This window comes from Paramisgurnus dabryanus, chromosome 9 (genome assembly GCF_030506205.2).
Source record: "Paramisgurnus dabryanus chromosome 9, PD_genome_1.1, whole genome shotgun sequence".
Classification (NCBI taxonomy): Eukaryota; Metazoa; Chordata; class Actinopteri; order Cypriniformes; family Cobitidae; genus Paramisgurnus; species Paramisgurnus dabryanus.
In genome coordinates, this window is record NC_133345.1 from 30602067 (window position 1) to 30620236 (window position 18170).

Genomic DNA, 18170 nt, shown 5'->3' on the forward strand with positions numbered 1-18170 from the left:
AGACAGGCAGATTTATTTTGTTGGCAGCCAGCAATCATTTGTGTGTAGTTTATTTAAAACAACGGCAAGAATTACGCTAACGTTAACGGTTTTCATATCGTTATTGCTGAGGGGTTAGTTGTAACACAGCGTTACAATTAACCCCGCTGGGTCAAAATTTTTTCAAGCCCACCAAAAAAGTTGCTAAGAGCTGCAGACATATTTCAAAATGATGCTATGTTTTAGTCAACAAGACTCTGATAAATATGACATTTGGTATCTTACACACCCAACGTATAAACCGAAAAAACATATGATGAAAAAATTAACTTGCATGCCACCAAAACACTCGTTCATCAATAACTCTCTGAAAAAACATTTCCAATAATTTGTGGGAGATCATCTTTTGGCAGCGTGAAAAAATACCAGAAAACCAAAAAACGCTCAACCTTGTGCAAAAATGTAAACAGTCCGTATTACAACTAACCCCGCGTTAGTTTTTGCCCCGCGTGCCCCTACATCTAAAGAGTACATATTAGTAGTACATATTGGTACCAAATGTTTATGTGTCTATGGGACCTTTTTTAAAGGGTACCGACCCAATTTTGACCACTTTTTATGAAAGTGCATAAAACACACTTTTTGGAGTATGTCATGTGCATACTGTGCAAATTAATATGTTTTCTGTTTTGCCGAATACATGAGTGACCACATAGGTGCCGATTTCTTTTCTAGTTGGTGGGTGCTCGGCAACCACAACGCAATGGTTAGGTTACTTAGCAACGGCAGACGCTACGGGAGCGCCCAAGCAATTTGGAAAGCATAGATATATATACACTAGATGTCGCCTTTGCTACAATAGTTCATTGGATTGGGTGCGTCAAATAGAGCCGCCATCTTGAAACAACTTTACCTAGCTACTTCCTATGACAAGACCCCTGTTCCAAGATGGCGGCGGTTTTGACGCATGCTTAAAACTCCAAGGTGACATCTAGTGTACATATCTATGTTTGGAAAGAAGGAGGAAAGCGGTGCAGTCATGCTTTCCGCACAGTTTTAGGCACGAAATGTGAAGCGCGCCTTTTCAGCTTGTTCATCAAAGGATTGTAGATATCACAACTCATGAGATCCACCAATCAGAGATGCTCCTGAATTTCAAAAGCGATAATTTGCATATCTGGCATTTATTCATCCATTTCAGTGGATAAAGCGTCCACAGGATTGGCACCAATGGGTAACAGTCTAAATTTGCATACAGAAATGGGGCACATATGCTTGACGCATTATTGACATCATCAGTGCTCGGTGACAACGGGGTCTCTGTGTAAATGTCAACAGTGCTTGGTTTATTTTTAACAACTCATTACCAAAAATGTAATTCATCACCACCACATTCATTAACCTGGAGACATCCCATAGCAAAACAATTAACACCAGATCAGGTCCAAAATAATAATAATAAAACACACTGCTGCTCTTCTGCCACTACAATATGTCAGTGAAGAACAGACGGGGACGAAATCCTACAACTGAACCTAAACTCCCTCCAGCATCTAAATGACTGGATAATACTGGATAATACTTTATTATTTAATACATAGTCATATATATACACACAGAAATATTCCTGTACTGTGTTTATAATGCTATAAAGAGCAGTTCAGCGTTTCACTTGTGAGTTTTATATTCATAAGGGTTTTACTTACCCTCCACCTGTCAGTTTGGCTGGATCCAGAATGTTAACACAACCCTGTCAAACAAGAAAACAGCTCACTTACGACTTGCACAGAACAATAAGACAAAGTATAAACTGATATATGTAAACAAATCCTAAAAAAGACAACAGGATTGTAAAAAACAATTTTCGGGGTGATAATGGATGGCAACTATGCGAAATAGCACTAAAAATAATTTATTGGCTTGTACTCATAGGGAAACCACTTTAAGTGTCATATAGCACCTATCTTACGTCAAATAGTGCTATAGTTGTGCTATAGCACCAATTATGGTTCTACATAGGTGCTATATAGCACTTATTATAGCTCTCCCCTATGATTACAAGCTGACGATTTGTGACCCTGGACCATAGGGGGAGATTCATACATCTGCTGATAAAAATCTGGAATGGGTGCAAAAAATCTAAACATTAAGAAAATCACCTTTAAAGTTGTCCAAATGAAGTCCTTAAAGGGATAGTTCAATCAAAAATTTTAATTCTGTCATAATTTTTCACCTTCATGTTGTTACAAATCTGTAAAATTTCTTTTTTCTGATAAACACGAAGGAAGATATTTCGAGGAATGTCCAAACCGATCATGAGCCCCATTCACTATAGTAGGATAAAAGAATACTATTGAAGTGAATGAGGCTTTAAACAGGTTTTTAACAACATTAGGGTGAATAAATGATGACGGAAATAAAATTTTTGGGTGAACTATCGCTTAAACAACTGCATCCACTCAAAAGAAGTTTTTGATGTATTCACTGTAAGAAATTCACAAAATATTTGTATCTTCATTTATATCCGAATGATTTTTGGCATGAAAGAAAAATCTACAATTTTGACCCATACAATGTATTTTTGGCGATTGCTCCAAATTCACATACTACCAAGACTGGTTTCATGGTCCAGGGTCACATTTATTTTTTATTCTTTTTTGAGTGAGGCACAGCGATGTTCACCTAGGGGAGAACTGGGGCGAAAATAATGCAGGACGAAAGTAACAATGCAATTTTCTCAGAGCCCCGATTACTTTTTCATTCCACTATGACAGCATCTTTAGCACGCAACCCTTGACAGAGCTGAAAAATATCGCATTATTTCCTCACCGTTTTGCGTGTGTAGGTGCGTAAATCTGTTTTTGACCATGATAAGTAATTTCCTAAAGCTGTCATTTCTTTCTCTTAATGTGTTGTGTTTTTGTTTCATGTGTTACAATCTATTGATCAATCTAAATGGTGTTTAGTAGTGATGCGCGGGTCGTCTCGTAACCTGCAGGCCCCGCGGGTCGGGTTGGGGCGGGTAAAGAATTTGTAACTTTAATGCGAGGCGTGTTGGGGCGTGTCATTAAAAACAAAATAAAAAAACAGATATGTTGCGTGTAATTCCCTGTAGCATATATATTAAATATTTGGGAATATATATATATATATATATATATATATATATATATATATATGTATATTTTATTATGTGGCCTTTTAAAAATGCGCGTCTCAGAGAGCAGAATGCCGCGAGCACTTCAAGAATTCTGCGGCATTCTGCAGAATGGGTGTTCGGTGGGGGACACAGAAAATATAAAAACCTGTAGATGGCAGTCGTGTTTCATGTAGGCCATACTGACGACAATTTGTGTGCTCGACTTCATGCTGAGCATATACTTTATGATATTGAAGTAACATGACTAGGGCTGGAACGACGCGTCGACGTAGTCGATTACGTCGATTACGTAATTACGCCGATTTGCCGGAAATGCGTCGATGCGTCGCACTGTTTACATTTTGAAATGAAGGCGGGCTTCAGCTCCGACCGGGTGATACAAGTGTTATACCAAACAGACAGAACGCGATCAAAAGTGTGGGAATACTTTAAGCAGAGACCAAATAAAACACATACTGTGTAAAACTGAAATGGCATACCACAGCAGCGCAACACCTGTGTATGATCATCTTAAAAGAAGAAAACCTGGAGCTCTCCGACCTCAAAATGACGAGACGTCAGCGTAAGAATTTGAACTATTACAGTAAGTTTTTATACTTACTCTATAAACAATAGAATCAGTACATATTGTGCTTAATAAAGCTGCGTTTACATCTTCCTTTAATACGAGCTGCGAGACGCCTGACAGACGCGACATTGCATCGCTTCTGGGCAGTATGTTGAAACAGTAAATAAAGAGCAGGACATGTTTTTATATTAAGAAGTTATGAAATAATAAGTTACTGTCACATTGAGAACTGATAGGCATGTGCCCGCGTGCACTGAAAGCCAGCTGGCAGTGCGGAGTTCCCAATGAACGTCTTTTTTGCGAATATGTGCGCAGATATTACAGAAGCTCGTCTTGTAAGGTATTCCTGACATGCGTTTATTTAAAGTAACAGCGGCGTAAACGCTGTTTATAAAATATTAGAAGATCATACTAACTGAACTTGTTTTTTACCCGGAACTTAAGAAAAGTTAAATGTTAAAGTTAAATGAGAATGCAGTACTACTAATAGTAATAATATTAACAGTAATAATATAACCATTACATCTTATATAAGGGTTCATGAATCACAACTTATTTTTACTTCAGTCTGAACTAATGCTGAGTTAATGCATGTACTAATCATAAACTAATGTTTAAAATATTAATATATGCCTATTTTATTGTTTAAGGTGAATAATGCCTCTTTTAAAGTGGCGCTGCCACTTTATTTTTCATGTTGAAAATTTTGGTTTGTGTGTTTGTTTAATTAAGAAAATGCTTAAATAAAATGTTAGCGTTAATGGCAGATGTTACATTTATTATTTGTTGGGGAATTATATGTATAAAAAAATCATTAGACTATTCGATTAATCGAAAAAATAATCGATAGATAAATCGGTTGAAAAAATAGTCGATAGTTGCAGCTCTAAACATGACACGGATTACTGTAGGCCTACGTGGCAACGTAACTTCCGCAACGTAACTTGATAACCCCAAACCTTTGGTGTCACGTCACGGAAGGGCGAATCTGCGGGAGAAATTAAGGTAGGGAATTTGTGAATAGATAATACAAATGCTGCTTTTTAAATGTTGAAAATGTTTATCATTATCCTATCTCTATATTAATATGACCATGCTGGTTTTAATGGTTCATTCACGTATGTTGTTACCACTTTACAGGGCGATGTAATCTAATGGCTGTTTCCAAGCACTTTTAGGCTGAAATAAAGCCTCTTTTAATTTACATTACAAATGCCTAGTATGTCTATTTTAATGGTCGCAGGCGCGGAGCGGTGTGTATTGTAAAAATAGATACAGTTTTGGGGCGGGTTGGGGCGGGCCAAATATTTCATAAAAGCGGGACCCGCGGGTTGGAAAAATCGCCAACCCGCGCATCACTGCTATTTATTGCTCTAACGCATCCTGAAGTTCGCCTTCCAGGGTTTCCTGCAGCATTATTCAGGGCGGCCGCCTAAGCAGGGAAACCCTACCGCCTTAACTAGGTCGTTCAAAAAAAAAATTGCTGCAAAAAAGGCCATCAAGTGCATCGCGGAGAATAGCACGGACGCTATTCACACCGAGAGCAGGTACGCGCACTACACAGCGGAAATGAGAAAGACGTGGCCCGGACCATCACTGTCTGGAGAATAACTAGCCAGTAGGCTTTATGCCCAGCTGCACTACTTCTTGAACTTCAGCCAGCTCCCTCTTTCCTGTCTGCCATTATTGGACAAACTGATTAATCCAGGTGTGCCTGACCTCAGTAGTCACAACAACAATAATCAGACACACCTGGATTAATCCGTTTGTCCAATAATGGCAGACATGAAACAAGGAGCTGGCTGAAGTTCAAGAAGTAGTGCAGCTGGGCAAAAAACCTGTTGATAAAACATCTCGGAGAATAGCATGGACACGCTTCAAACCGCGAGCGTGCACGCGCGCCACACGGCTGAAATGAAATAAAGATGTGGTCCATCATGTCTGGAGGACAGTTGATAAAACACGTGTCCGTGAGAACTGTAGGTGGACTTATGTTTTGGGTTTATTTAAGCCTGTTATTTTATTAGTATATATATTCATTTTCTGTCATAGTTTCTTCAAATGTAAGTTTTATTTGGGTGTTTTAAATAAAAATATTTACATTTTCATCATAATGATGAATCAAAATTCCACCTGGTATTGATAAACCACACTTGTGAGTTATTGACCACGGCAAAAATATATCTGTTTAAAACATTATCTATTAAAATTAAAATTTTTCTAAAAAAAAATGTTACTTTCGCCCCTACTCTCCCCTACAGTATATATGCAATGCAACCTCTAAAAATATAAGCAGGAAGTACAGTATAGTTATAGTGTGATGTCATTTCTGTGATGTCAGACTTTTGTTAAATGATATTGTAAAATCACCACATAACAATACAACAGAGGACGAGCAGTAAAAACATGCTTAATGTTTGACGAAGAATCATAAATAGACAAAAACACACACACAGAGAGACTGAAACATAAAAACACAAGCGAATTAAAGAACAGAAGACCTCTGTATCCAGAGCGCTGCTGTCTGCAGGAGAGAAGCAGAAAGACAGAAAGGGAAGATTAGAAATAATGGCACATATCCACTCTTTTATCTATAAATAACTGCACACACTTATAATGAATTGTGTTAACAAATAATGCCAGAACAGCTCACTTGCAATATCTCATTCACAGTACAAACAAACGCACACACAAACCTTGAACCAATATATCACTTTACCCTGATGCTATATTGATCATACAGTATAGTGTTGCGAAACGTTTGCAGTGACAGGCAAAAAGAAAGAACCTTTATGTATATTTAAATAGACTTTCAATCAAACAATCCATACAAATACAATTTCCAAATTATGGATAGATTCAAACCTTAGAGATTAAGTTTCATCAATGGTGAGCCTGTACAGTAGATGATCTAGAAACACCCCAAATCTGTCCCGCATTTACTGATCACCTCAGATGCTTTGATGTTGGACAGATGATGAGATGTAACAGCTGGGATCAATGTAATATTTGAATGGATCACTGGACCATGTGGATAATAAAACTGACAGTCTTCAGATGGACGTTGGAGGTCAATCAACGCATGGCAGCATTAGGAGTGGCAACAGTGAGCTTAAACCGAGTTGGTTAGTAGATTGCGGATGAGATGGTCAAACTGAATGTTGAGCAGATGTTTACTGTAACCCTTCACTCAGACCATAAAAAACATTGTGGTCTTAATGTATTGTGCTGTTTTAGTGGCCTGTTTGTTTGAAATCAATTTCATTAGATCAATAAAATCAATGTTACAGCAACCAAACTTCCAGGTAAAATGCAGGCACTTTAGTCTATAAGAAAAACATTCAGTTTATTAAAAATTAACTTGAGTCGAGTCTGAATGTCATTTTGCATTAAGATGTTATTTTCTAACTAGTGAGCAGATTTACCCCCCTGGTACAGAATTCAGATAGTTAAAGGGGACATATGATGCGATTTCATGTTTTCCTTGTCTTTGGAGAATTTAAAGCTGTTAAAAAAGTGCATAAAGATCGGTAAAGTCTCAAACCCAAAGAAATATTCTTTCTAAAAGTGAAGGCTTATCCACACCTTTTTAAACGTCTCATTCAAACACGCCCCCCCCCCCCACATGTCTACATATTTGCATAACATCGGCAAAATGTATACGCAGAGAAAAGAGGGCATAACTTTTATTCTCGCTGTAGTATTGTTGCCACCACCTCCATGATGCTGTGCCACCACATTTAGATGCTGTGCTTTGAAAGCTGATTTTCCAAATATGGTAAGGGGCGTAACGTGCCGTCACACGCTTGAGGTATTCTACCAATCACCACACACTGTACACTGAAAAAAATTATTCATTGAATTTGATAAATTTTTTTAAGGTAAGTGGTTGCAATCAATTTATTTAAGCTACATTTAAACAAAAGTTTTATATTTTATTTTACGTTACTAATCTTTTTTGTTTAAATGTAGCTTAAATAAATTGATTGCAACCACTTACCTTTAAAAAATTTATTAAATTCAATGAATCATTTTTTTTTCAGTGTATAGCTGGCCAATCAGAGCACTCCATGCTTTTCAGAATGATGAGCTTTGTTATAATAAGCGTGTTTCAGAAAGCCAGGGCATAGAGGAGCAACAATAATGTAAGGTATGTGGAAAATAATTCGTTTTTTTACCTTAAACCGTGTAAACACATTGCATTACAACAACAAATATACAAATAATGTTCTTTTAGCAACGTCTTTTTAAATTTGCATTATTCATATTTTTAACTAATTTATAATTTCTTTACAGAATTTTTAAACAATAAAAAAAGAAAAAAAAAAAAAAAAAAAATATATATATATATATATATATATATATATATATATATATATATATATATATATATATATATATATATATATATATAAGTATGACAACATCACAAACCACCCTGAGAAGAATAAGCATGTGAATGCAGTGTTGACTACTACCAAGTAAAAATCAATATGCCACAATGAACAAAATCTTAGACGACCCCCTGCTATTTAAAAAAGCTTTAAAAACTAAAGCATCCATGACAGACAAAGTCTTCACGACAAAGAATATTTATTCATGCGAATAAATTCTTATCTGAGTTCTTTAATTAGACAATGAGAGATGAAGAGCTGAACACTGAAACTTATGATTGTGTGAAAATAAATACTGAGGCCAGACTTTAATATACTACAGACAGCTTTCCCACTTCATTTATCTTTAATTCTTTTGTTTAAATTCACTGCCCTTAACAACACAGAACGTTCTGGAAAAAAAACATGTCCAAGTCAAATTTCACAAAAATAAAGAAATAAAGAAAAAAGATTATAAAATAAAAAATGTATTTGCATTATCTCATTACCATAACATATTCAGACATTTGAGTTTGTTTGTTTACCACTGATAACACCTTGCTTTTGTCTTATCAGTGCAAAAACAGTATAAAAATATGCCTTGATCATTTAAAACTTAAAGTGTCAATTTTATTGCAAAAACTCACAATCAAAACAAAAGATTGTGATTTCTGCAAAATGTAGAAAAGAAACAGGATGCGTTCCTCTCTCTCTCTCAGGCTTGAAATGTCTCAATTTAAATGATGTAAGTGAAATCTAAAACAAATGAGGTGGTCAGATGCAAAACCCTCTAAGCGGCTGATCACACCAAATGCGTTTTAGGAGCGGATCATACAGAATGCGTTTTGACGTTTTTTATAAGGGCAGTGAGCATTTTGTGCTGTTTTTGCACGATGTATGCCTTCCGGTTTTCCCGCCTGCTGTGCCACATGTTTTTGCAGGAGCGCTCTGAACACCTGAAGTTGAAAAACTCTGAGCGGAAAAACGTGTGGTGCCTGCCAATGCCATAAATGCGTTCTGTGTGATCAGCCCCTAAATATATTTGACATGTTTTCCTGAATGACCTAAGGCCAGGATTAAGTGGATTTGATGGAAATGTATTTGATGAACGTATAATTTGTGCCGAAAGCATTCGATTAATATCATTATCTAATTTTTTATGGAGATGGCGTTTAGTGGCTTTTGCATCTGAGCTCCTCATATTTGGAATGGTGAATCTCATTAGACTGTCATAACAGTACCACGATAAATTGTTACTATTTACAATAAAAAATAATTTCAATACAGCTATTTTTATTAAATTGAAGCTCATGAAATTAATTGATCTCTTTCCCCGACATTAATGAGTTATCCCGTCAATTAAGAGAAAACGTTTCCCTGCCAATGACACTTCCCGGAAGTGTTTTTACGGCAATCTATAATTCCGCTATTATCAACTAGGCTGCGTGCTTACCAAACTTATAAAACAGTGAAGATCTTCCATCTTCTTCTCCATAACATACAGTTTCACTTAAAAGTGCACTGTATTATTTCATATATTAAGTGCACACAGTGATGTCAAAATGTCTAAGACATCTAGTGAAAGTGCTTTAGTTATGCATTTGTCTAATTTAATAGAATATTTGTAATTACAATTTATATTATTGACGAAACAGATATCACTTCATCATCTCTATGCTTTCATGGCAGTATGCACTGACACTGACATAAAATTCATCTTGTAAGATGTATTCACATTTTATTTCACAATTAAACAGAAATATGGATGAAAACCTGTCTATAGCATAGTGAAGTGATATTTTTCAGTGGCACCAGTCGGATCTGAGAATGTCCCAGAGCTCTGAAGCAATTAATTTTCATAAACATGAAGTAAGCCACCTTGATAAATATACTCCACAATATATTAATAGTAAGGAATTGCAATTGATCTTATTTTATGTGATAGCAGACGGGCCTGAGCTGATCTGGTTTGTGGCTAATGTTTTATGTAATCGGGATTCACTCCAGTTTACGATTCATCTGTTCAGCATGAATGGAGTGGAGTATCCCAGCAGCTATTGTAAAGTGTGCTTCTGGGTTTACCATCCGCTGTGCCTGTGATTTTCACATCTAGGTCAAGAGCGTTGTGAGTGTGAGTAAGACTGGGTGGAAATTCACGTTTCTTTTTTGCTTTTAAGAAAACTCTTCTACGGAGAAAATACATTTCTGTACAAAGTTTATAGAGACACAGATGATGGGATCGCATGGGTAACATTCAACAGCAACTGTTTCTACTGTATGAATCATTCTGGTCATTATTTCCAAACATCTGTTAACTAATGGTTAGCATAACAGACATGATGAGCAGAAGTGATGTTTACAGGTATAGGAATCATTTGTACATAAAATCTACTAACACTTTCTATACGACATGCTTAACCTGCTCATATTAGGGGCGTATTTACTAACAGCTTAACCATCATTTTGCCATTAAAAATCGAAATGGCTATTCTGTCAAACAGAGCATCTGTATACGACATGCACCATTACACAGATCCTGTAGGATAATTTCGCCGTTAAATAACGACTGTCGGGATTTACTAAAGACGCGCAGTGGATAATAAGCGCTGAAAAGGTGTGGTCTGGGTATTTTTGCAACCTTATTGCATTTGCATTTCTAGGAGTTCAAAAATTTATGAGAGATGGTTATTTAAATGATTCAGGCAACGTCATTTTCGCGTGTGATATTACTGATATTTGTGCACTGGGTCAAATTTGTTCAATAGAAGAAATGGGTTCTTGGGTTCTCCAGGGTTAAATTATTTTGCGCTTGAAATGGCTGCAATTGTTGCTGATAGAAGAGGCATCACAGAGATCAGAGAGTGCGTGGTACAAGGCAGAGGATTGTTTTAACACAAATGCCAGAGAAATATATGATTCAAAAATATTGTTTGCCAAGCCATGTTATTTTTTTATTTGCTATTTAAGATAGAGTTCATAAAAAAAACTACACATATGCATATATCTCAGGGTTCCCACACCTTAGTTAACTTCAAATTCAAGGACCTTTCAAGGACTTTCCAGATCCAATACCCTCAAATTCAAGGACTAAATGTGGGGACACATTTCAAGTGAGAGCATCGTTTTACCTTTTAAGATACATTGTTACAGTTCCCTTTCGAGGGAACTTGCGCTGCGTCACTGCGGTGACACTTTGGGGACACCTCCAGGGGTAAGTGCGTCTGAATGTGTATATCAAATTCAACCAATGGTGAGGCTTAACGACAAAGACAGGGTGACATGGGAGCCAGGAAGTATATCGCTATCTAAAATATTGCAAAAGACGGCATTACAGGGACGCAGGAAGTATGGCAAGGGAGACGCAGCGTCTCGTTCCCTTCTCATGGAGCAACAGTTACATATGTAACCCGAGACGTCAAACACTTGCCAAACACACATTTGTCAAACACAACTATGCAAAAAAGCAGTTTGGTATGAATCAACATTCACATACAGAAGATAAAAGCATTTTAAGCAAACAGTTTAGCATGCGTGCTTAAAAAGTCTAGAATTTTTATGATATTATCCCACAATAATATGGATTTTTTTACCAGAAAACTTATTGCGTAAAATAGATTCCAGCACTTCAAATGACCTGTATCTATGTATGTATATTTTCAAAAACTTCCCAGGGCCTTGAATTATTTCTCACAGTTTCACAAACTTTCAAGGATTTCAAGGACCCGTGGGAACCCTGATATCTGCATCTCATTCAGTTATGAGACATGCATGGAGTTCGGATTTGGTGTCAAATAGGAGGACATTTCTGAATGAGATCTCATTATATGGCTTCAAAAGACAATGAAAAGCATATAATATAGAAAATCTTTGTGACATCCCCTGATTACAGATGTTTTTGTATAAGAAAGAAATGTATACATTTCTATTGTGTTCAATATAAAGATAATGCTTAGACAAGGGATGCACCAATATATCGGCCTATAATCAGTATTAGCAGATAAAAGCAGTTTTTAATTGTTTTTTTTTTCAATTGTTAAAAAACAGCAGATGATCTGGGCAGATTATATCCTGGCAATCAAAAGGCATGGAAAAATGCATAACTCATACTGTGTGATTATTTTAAAATGGGTGACGGTGACAGAGTTTCAGGTTGTACGCTCAGCACTTTTAGGATTTCTTGGCTTCATTGAAACAAAATGAAAAACTTGTGCAATACTCCCTCATTCTGGAAAATAATTAAACTTTTATTAGTTAAAAATCTGTGACGTTTAGGCCACCATCAAGGCTTTCATCAAAATAAAAATAAATAAATAATTTGAAACAAGGAATAAAAGCCCAACTATCAGTATCGGTTAATATCATTCAAGTAATCAAATGTCAGTAATGGCACAGAAATTTTGTATCGGTGCATCCCTAATTTAGACAATGTAGAGGGTAATGGCCTGATGTTTTGGGTGAACTATTCCTTTTCCATAAATGTTTAAATATAAATTGAATTATGGATGAAATTATGGTTAATTTGCAATACAACCAGATAATATAAGAAAGTCACAAAAGCTAAAGTACACTTTTATCTGAACTGAACAACTATTACACACACACACACACACACACACACACAAACACACACAGAGAGAGAGAGAGAGAGAGAGAGAGAGAGAGAGAGAGAGAGAGAGAGAGAGAGAGAACAAAAGAGAGACAAACGCACAAACACAGACCTATCCACACAAAGGCAAACATGAATACACAGAGGCACCCACGCACCCACACACAATCAATAGCCGTTCTAACTACTCAACATCAAATACTGGCAACTATCAGCTTGCCCTTCAAATCAACCCTCAAAAGAGTAAACTGTGGCCCTCAGATAAACCAGTGTCTTACTGTCATTGCAAACCCATACCAAAATAATAAAATGAAAACTTAAAATTGTGACACGAATGCAAATCGTAACATAAGACATACTAAAGATTGTAATAAAAACTGAAAGGTTCGTACCTCCAGCCAAGATCTGCTGTTCTAATTCTGCCATCTGCTTTCTGTAGGCCCTCAACGCTGCTTCTTTGAAGGTGGGTCGTATCCTTTTTTTGGGAGGTGGTTTTTCCTGGACAGGAACCTCTGTAAGATTTTTGTTCTCATCTTCTTGTTCTACAGTCTCTTTTACCTCATCTTCTCCTTTCGTTTCTGTCATTTCTTGAACCTCCTTCGTTTCCTCCTTACCCTCCTCCTGTTCCTCAGGTTCGGCTTCTTGTTCCTCGGTTTCTTCAACGTACTCCACCATACTCACTTCATACTCTTCTGTATCCTCGGTCAACGGATTGTCATCATATTCCTCGCTATATTCCTCATCGAATTGCTCATCAAGGCTGCAGTCGTATTCCAGTACAGGGTTCCCCTCTTGGGAGACGTCGTACTCTTCCTCCTGATACTGCTCCTCGACCTCATTTGCATTTGTTCTGTTCTCCAGATTAGCTAGCACTTGCTCCATCACCTCCACATAATGAGTCTCATTGTCCACCGGTTGCTCAGTAGCTTGTTCTTCCTCGTCTGCTTTGTAATAGAAAGGTTCTGTGTAGACGTCAGAGTCGATAGTTGTGCTTGAGCTGTTGGCTGTGGACTGGGACGTGGTTCTGAACCTGCCCATGAATGAGGTGTTGCTTGGTTCTTCGACCGGGGGGTTGGTGGGTTGGGAACTTTTATTCCACACAAAATCCAAAGCCGACTTGGCTCTCTGCAGGGTGGATCCAAATCCTCCAAAGCCAAACGTTTTTTCACTGAGGTCTATGCTGAGCCTGCTGCTCCAGGATTTAGGTACCTCCTCCACTTTCTCATTTCTAATCTCACTCTGGCTACGATACATGGCTGAGGTTTTCTGGTTCTGCTGGAGGTGGTTAACCTCTTGTCGTTTCAGCGTTTGTGGAGCAGATTCAGGTTTAGCTGTGACCTTTTTGGTCTTTGGCTTCTTTTCTGGTTGTGGTTCAGCAACAGGTACCGATACTGGTTTTGCTATGGGTTCGATTACAACCTCCGGCTCTGGTTCAGGCTCTAGTATTTGTTCTGGTTCTGGCTCCAACTCAGGTTCGAGAATAAGCTCATGTTCTATATCTATATCTTGGTCTTGTGCCGTCTCGGGTGTGCTATCTAAAGTAAAAAAGGTTTCGCCTTCAAACTGCAAATCGACCTCTAAACATTTTGTAATTTTCTCAGGGAATCCAGGGTTGGCTGCAGGGTCGAAGGGGCTACTGATCTCAGAGATTATGTTTTGTTCAGTGGAAGCATCCAAACCTGAATCAGCACCTTGCTCAAGGTGATGCCAATCTTTCCACGGTGAGAGATCACCTTGCAGAGACAGTTGAGAGCCACTGTAATGGCTCCTGTCCCCTGAAACACAAACCAGACCATTACTTACACCGCTGTCAATAGTCTCAGTGGTTTCGACTTCATTATGTTCCACGTAAGGTTGATCTTGGCTCAAAGTTTGACTGGCAGGACTAGCGTACCAGGAGGACGCCATGTCTTCTTGCTTCCTCTGCCAAAGTTCCTGATCTGAGGATGAGAGCAGGGAGCAGCCGTTGACTCTGGTGAAGTACTGACTTTCTGAGAAGTCCTCGGAATATGACTGGCAAAGTTTGGAACAGTCAGATTCGGACCGACTGAGTTTGGGTGTAGAGTAGTCGCTCTGGGAAAGCCATCCAGATGTTATGTCAGAATAGTAGGACTTGCTTTGCTTCTCTGGGTCATCGTATGCCGCATTATCAGCGTAGTGGACAGAGTACGGAGTGTCATCGGCAAGCCGCCGGTGATCATGAGACTTTTTCTTGTCCGATTTACTTTTTTGAGGTGGTTTGGACACAATTGCATATTTGTTCTTACTTAATTCATCTAGCTCTTTGTCACTTTCCATGGAGTCCCAGTCATCGCTTTCAGCCTTGTCTTTAGTTGAAACCTTGATGTCCATGCTTTCATACGTCTGAGAGGAGGCGATTGCCTTGTCTTTCCTTTCTTTCGAATCATGTGCCAGACTATCAGTTGAAATTGATACGCCTGTCCCTTTTAGCTTATAACATTTTTTCAAAACTAAATCTCTATCTTGCGGGCTTGAAAATATAACAACAATGGGTCGGGGTTTAGCATTGTAACATTCTCGTTGTTGCCCTAGTCGATGGGCGAGTTCAATTTTAAATGTCTTGCGTGCCTCTGCAAAACCCATTTTCTCTTTCAGAATTTGAAAAATAAGCTCTTCGGTTTTTTCATACTTCTGCTCAGGCACATTTAGAAATCTCAGAGCAGCTTTGTTGGTCTGGTGGCTAATCTGTCTGATGTAGTCGTGGATGTCTCGAGTCTCACGTCTAGACTGAACGAATCCCGAACGCAGCTGCTCAATTTCACTCTGCACCACCTCGACGCTGCTGGAGATTTCGTCGATGGAGCTTTTGAGGGCGTTGACGTGCCCTCGCAGTTCTGAGAGCTCTGTCTCGATCTGACTGATTCCCTGAAGTTCTTTAAAGATCATTTCCATCACATCCTGAGTCTGACTGATACATCCCGTCGAGCTAGATCCTGGCTCCAGGGTAGTGGTCTTCTGTTGCCGCCCAGCTCGGTCCAGAGATTTGCTTCTGATTCCAAGAGTCTTTCTCCAATTGCTAGCTTCTGAATCTGAAGACACGCATTCCTGGCTCTTCTTCCATTTTCTCAACTTTTTCAGAGCTCCCAATCGAAGTGTGTGAAGACTGCTACGTTCTCCCCGCTCTCCCTCTGAGCTTCCATCGGAGGGCGCCAAACTAATCAAACTCTTCCTATTCCTTCTTACTGGCATCGTGTAAGCTTTTTGTTCATCGAATCTATGGACAAGTTTCGCCTCGTTCAGAGAGTCAAAGTAATTGCTATCAATTGACAAGACCTCATGAAATTCATTATTGTTCAGAAAGAGGGCATTTCTTGGCAGTCCGTTTGCAATCGCTACGCGGTAACTAAATGTCGGTGAGAGAGAGGAACAGTCGTTTTGTCCATCGTCCTCCTCAAGAGATATATTGCGTGCCGATGAACATTTGGAGATCTTTTTAACTGTGCTTTTCAATGTGGTGGACAATGTTGGGTTCCGTGCGTGCAGCTCGGGGGAGGTTTTAGGTTCTTTTTTGTTTTCGCGGCTCTCTTTCTTCTTCGTAGTATTTGCCAGTTTCTTTGTAAACATTCCTTTGCAAATCTTTACGATGTAAGACGATAGCTTTTTGAAACGGGCAGAAACCATGGAGGGCGATATTTCAGCAGTTTTGCATTCCGGATGCAGCGTCGCAAAACTGGTCTTAAATCCTTCGGTGCTGAAGCGGAAGAACGCAAATACTTAAAAGTTTGAAAGTCAAACCTGAGGTGTGAGTGGGTCTAGAGAAGAGTTGACCTCAGATACAATTGTGCCAAGTAAAAATCACTGCACATCCTCAGTGAGGCACATGTTAAAGGGCTTTGTGTGTCTGTAAAAGAAAAAACAAAACAAATTTAGTATACTAGCAAATTAAAAACATGCATGTGCAATACATTATAAATAACATTTTGCCACCCGGTCCAATTCAACTGATCTTAGCGTCACATTTAAGGACTATTATGAGTAGGTTCATCTTAGCCGTCTCTAGGGTGGTACCCTTTCAAATACTACACATTTGCACTTAAAGAGTTCATATTAGTACCTCAGAGGTACATATTGGTACCAAATGTATACATATCGGTACCTAAATGGTACATATATTAAGACATTTTTAAAGGGTACTGCCCAAAGGGACCGCTTGAGATCATTTTTTTCTGACTGCGTAGACCAGGATCACTGCAGAGTTCATTCAGAAGGACACCTGATCTCTGGAAGATGAAGTGGATTAATTCTGTCTTTAGTAATCTGACACGTATAACATCCTACGACCCAGTGACACAACCTGCATAATAATCACAGCTGAATGGTCAAATCTAAATACTAGAAAACACAACATAACCATTATCCAAAACAACATACTCGGATGTAAGGGGTACAAGTGTCTATATTTTAAGTGAGAGGAATATGTTTGAAAATCAATAATTCAGGCGTCAATGGTTACGCCTGAGACCTCATAAGTTATTCATGAATGATAGGAAAAGATGATTAATAAAGTCATTTTGCATCACTGCACTGTAGGGTCTCATTGTGTATAATTAGATGGCTAATGTCGGGCTAACAAATTATAATGACCAATGAAATAAAGATTGCTTGGCGTGAATGTTAAGTGGTGTTTGTTAAGGTTCATTCTACTATTGTTAGATTTCTTCACACCTTCAAACCTGAAGTATAAGACATTGTGTTATACTTGGCTTGTATTAAAACAGGTGAAATATTCCTATAGACTTATTTACATATCTGAAGGCAAGAACTTTAAAGGTCACGTTCTTCCTGATCCCATTTTTTAAACTTTAGTTAGTGTGTAATGTTGCTAAAATAGCATAAATAATACCTGTAAAATGATAAAGCTCAAAGTTCACTGCCAGGCGATATATTTTCTTTAACAGAATTTGCCTTTCAAAGCCTACAGGGAACGGCCGGTTTGGACTACAACCCTCTACTTCCTGCTTTAATGATGTCAGTGTTTTGACTAAGCTCCACCCATAGGAATACGTCAGTCACCAGCTAAGCTAACGGCAAGCTAAGATACTATCGAATCACCACACACTAAACAAACTACACAATCAGAACTCGATACAAATTTCTAAAGGAGGGACTTAATTGAACAAGGAAGATATCAATCCGTTTTGAGGACAGTGAAAACAGCGCTATACAAATAAGTAAATTGTGTGAAAAATACAGCGTTTTTTTACATGTTAAACATGAACACGTTATATTGCGCACTGTAAACACAACCAAAGCTTCAAAAACAGACAAAAAGAACGGGACCTTTAAAGAGCCCGTAAGCAACACCATAGCAACCACCTAGCAACACCAAAGTCTTTTTTAGGAAGTCGCTTCACCACCATATTTGCAACGCCTACAGAGATACTCCATAGGATGTCATTCTTTATCGATTGACGATTGGCTCTTTTTACTGGAAGGCGGGATTATTGCAATTGCAATCTCCCC

The 18170-nt window shown here is 38.3% G+C and overlaps 1 protein-coding gene across 3 annotated transcripts in view; it reads right to left on the minus strand.

Moving 5' to 3' along the window:
• The window catches only part of LOC135773845 (protein unc-13 homolog C), a 178893-nt gene that overhangs the window by 156010 nt on the left and 4713 nt on the right, over positions 1-18170 (minus strand). For all 3 annotated transcript variants that reach the window (XM_065283701.1, XM_065283702.1, XM_065283700.1), the window contains exons 2-4: positions 13079-16548; positions 6209-6231; positions 1686-1729 (exon numbers count right to left, since the gene is read on the minus strand). In XM_065283701.1, the coding sequence (XP_065139773.1) occupies positions 1686-1729; positions 6209-6231; positions 13079-16328 (3317 nt within the window). In that variant the 5' untranslated portion in view covers positions 16329-16548. The remainder of the gene's footprint in view (positions 1-1685; positions 1730-6208; positions 6232-13078; positions 16549-18170) is intronic.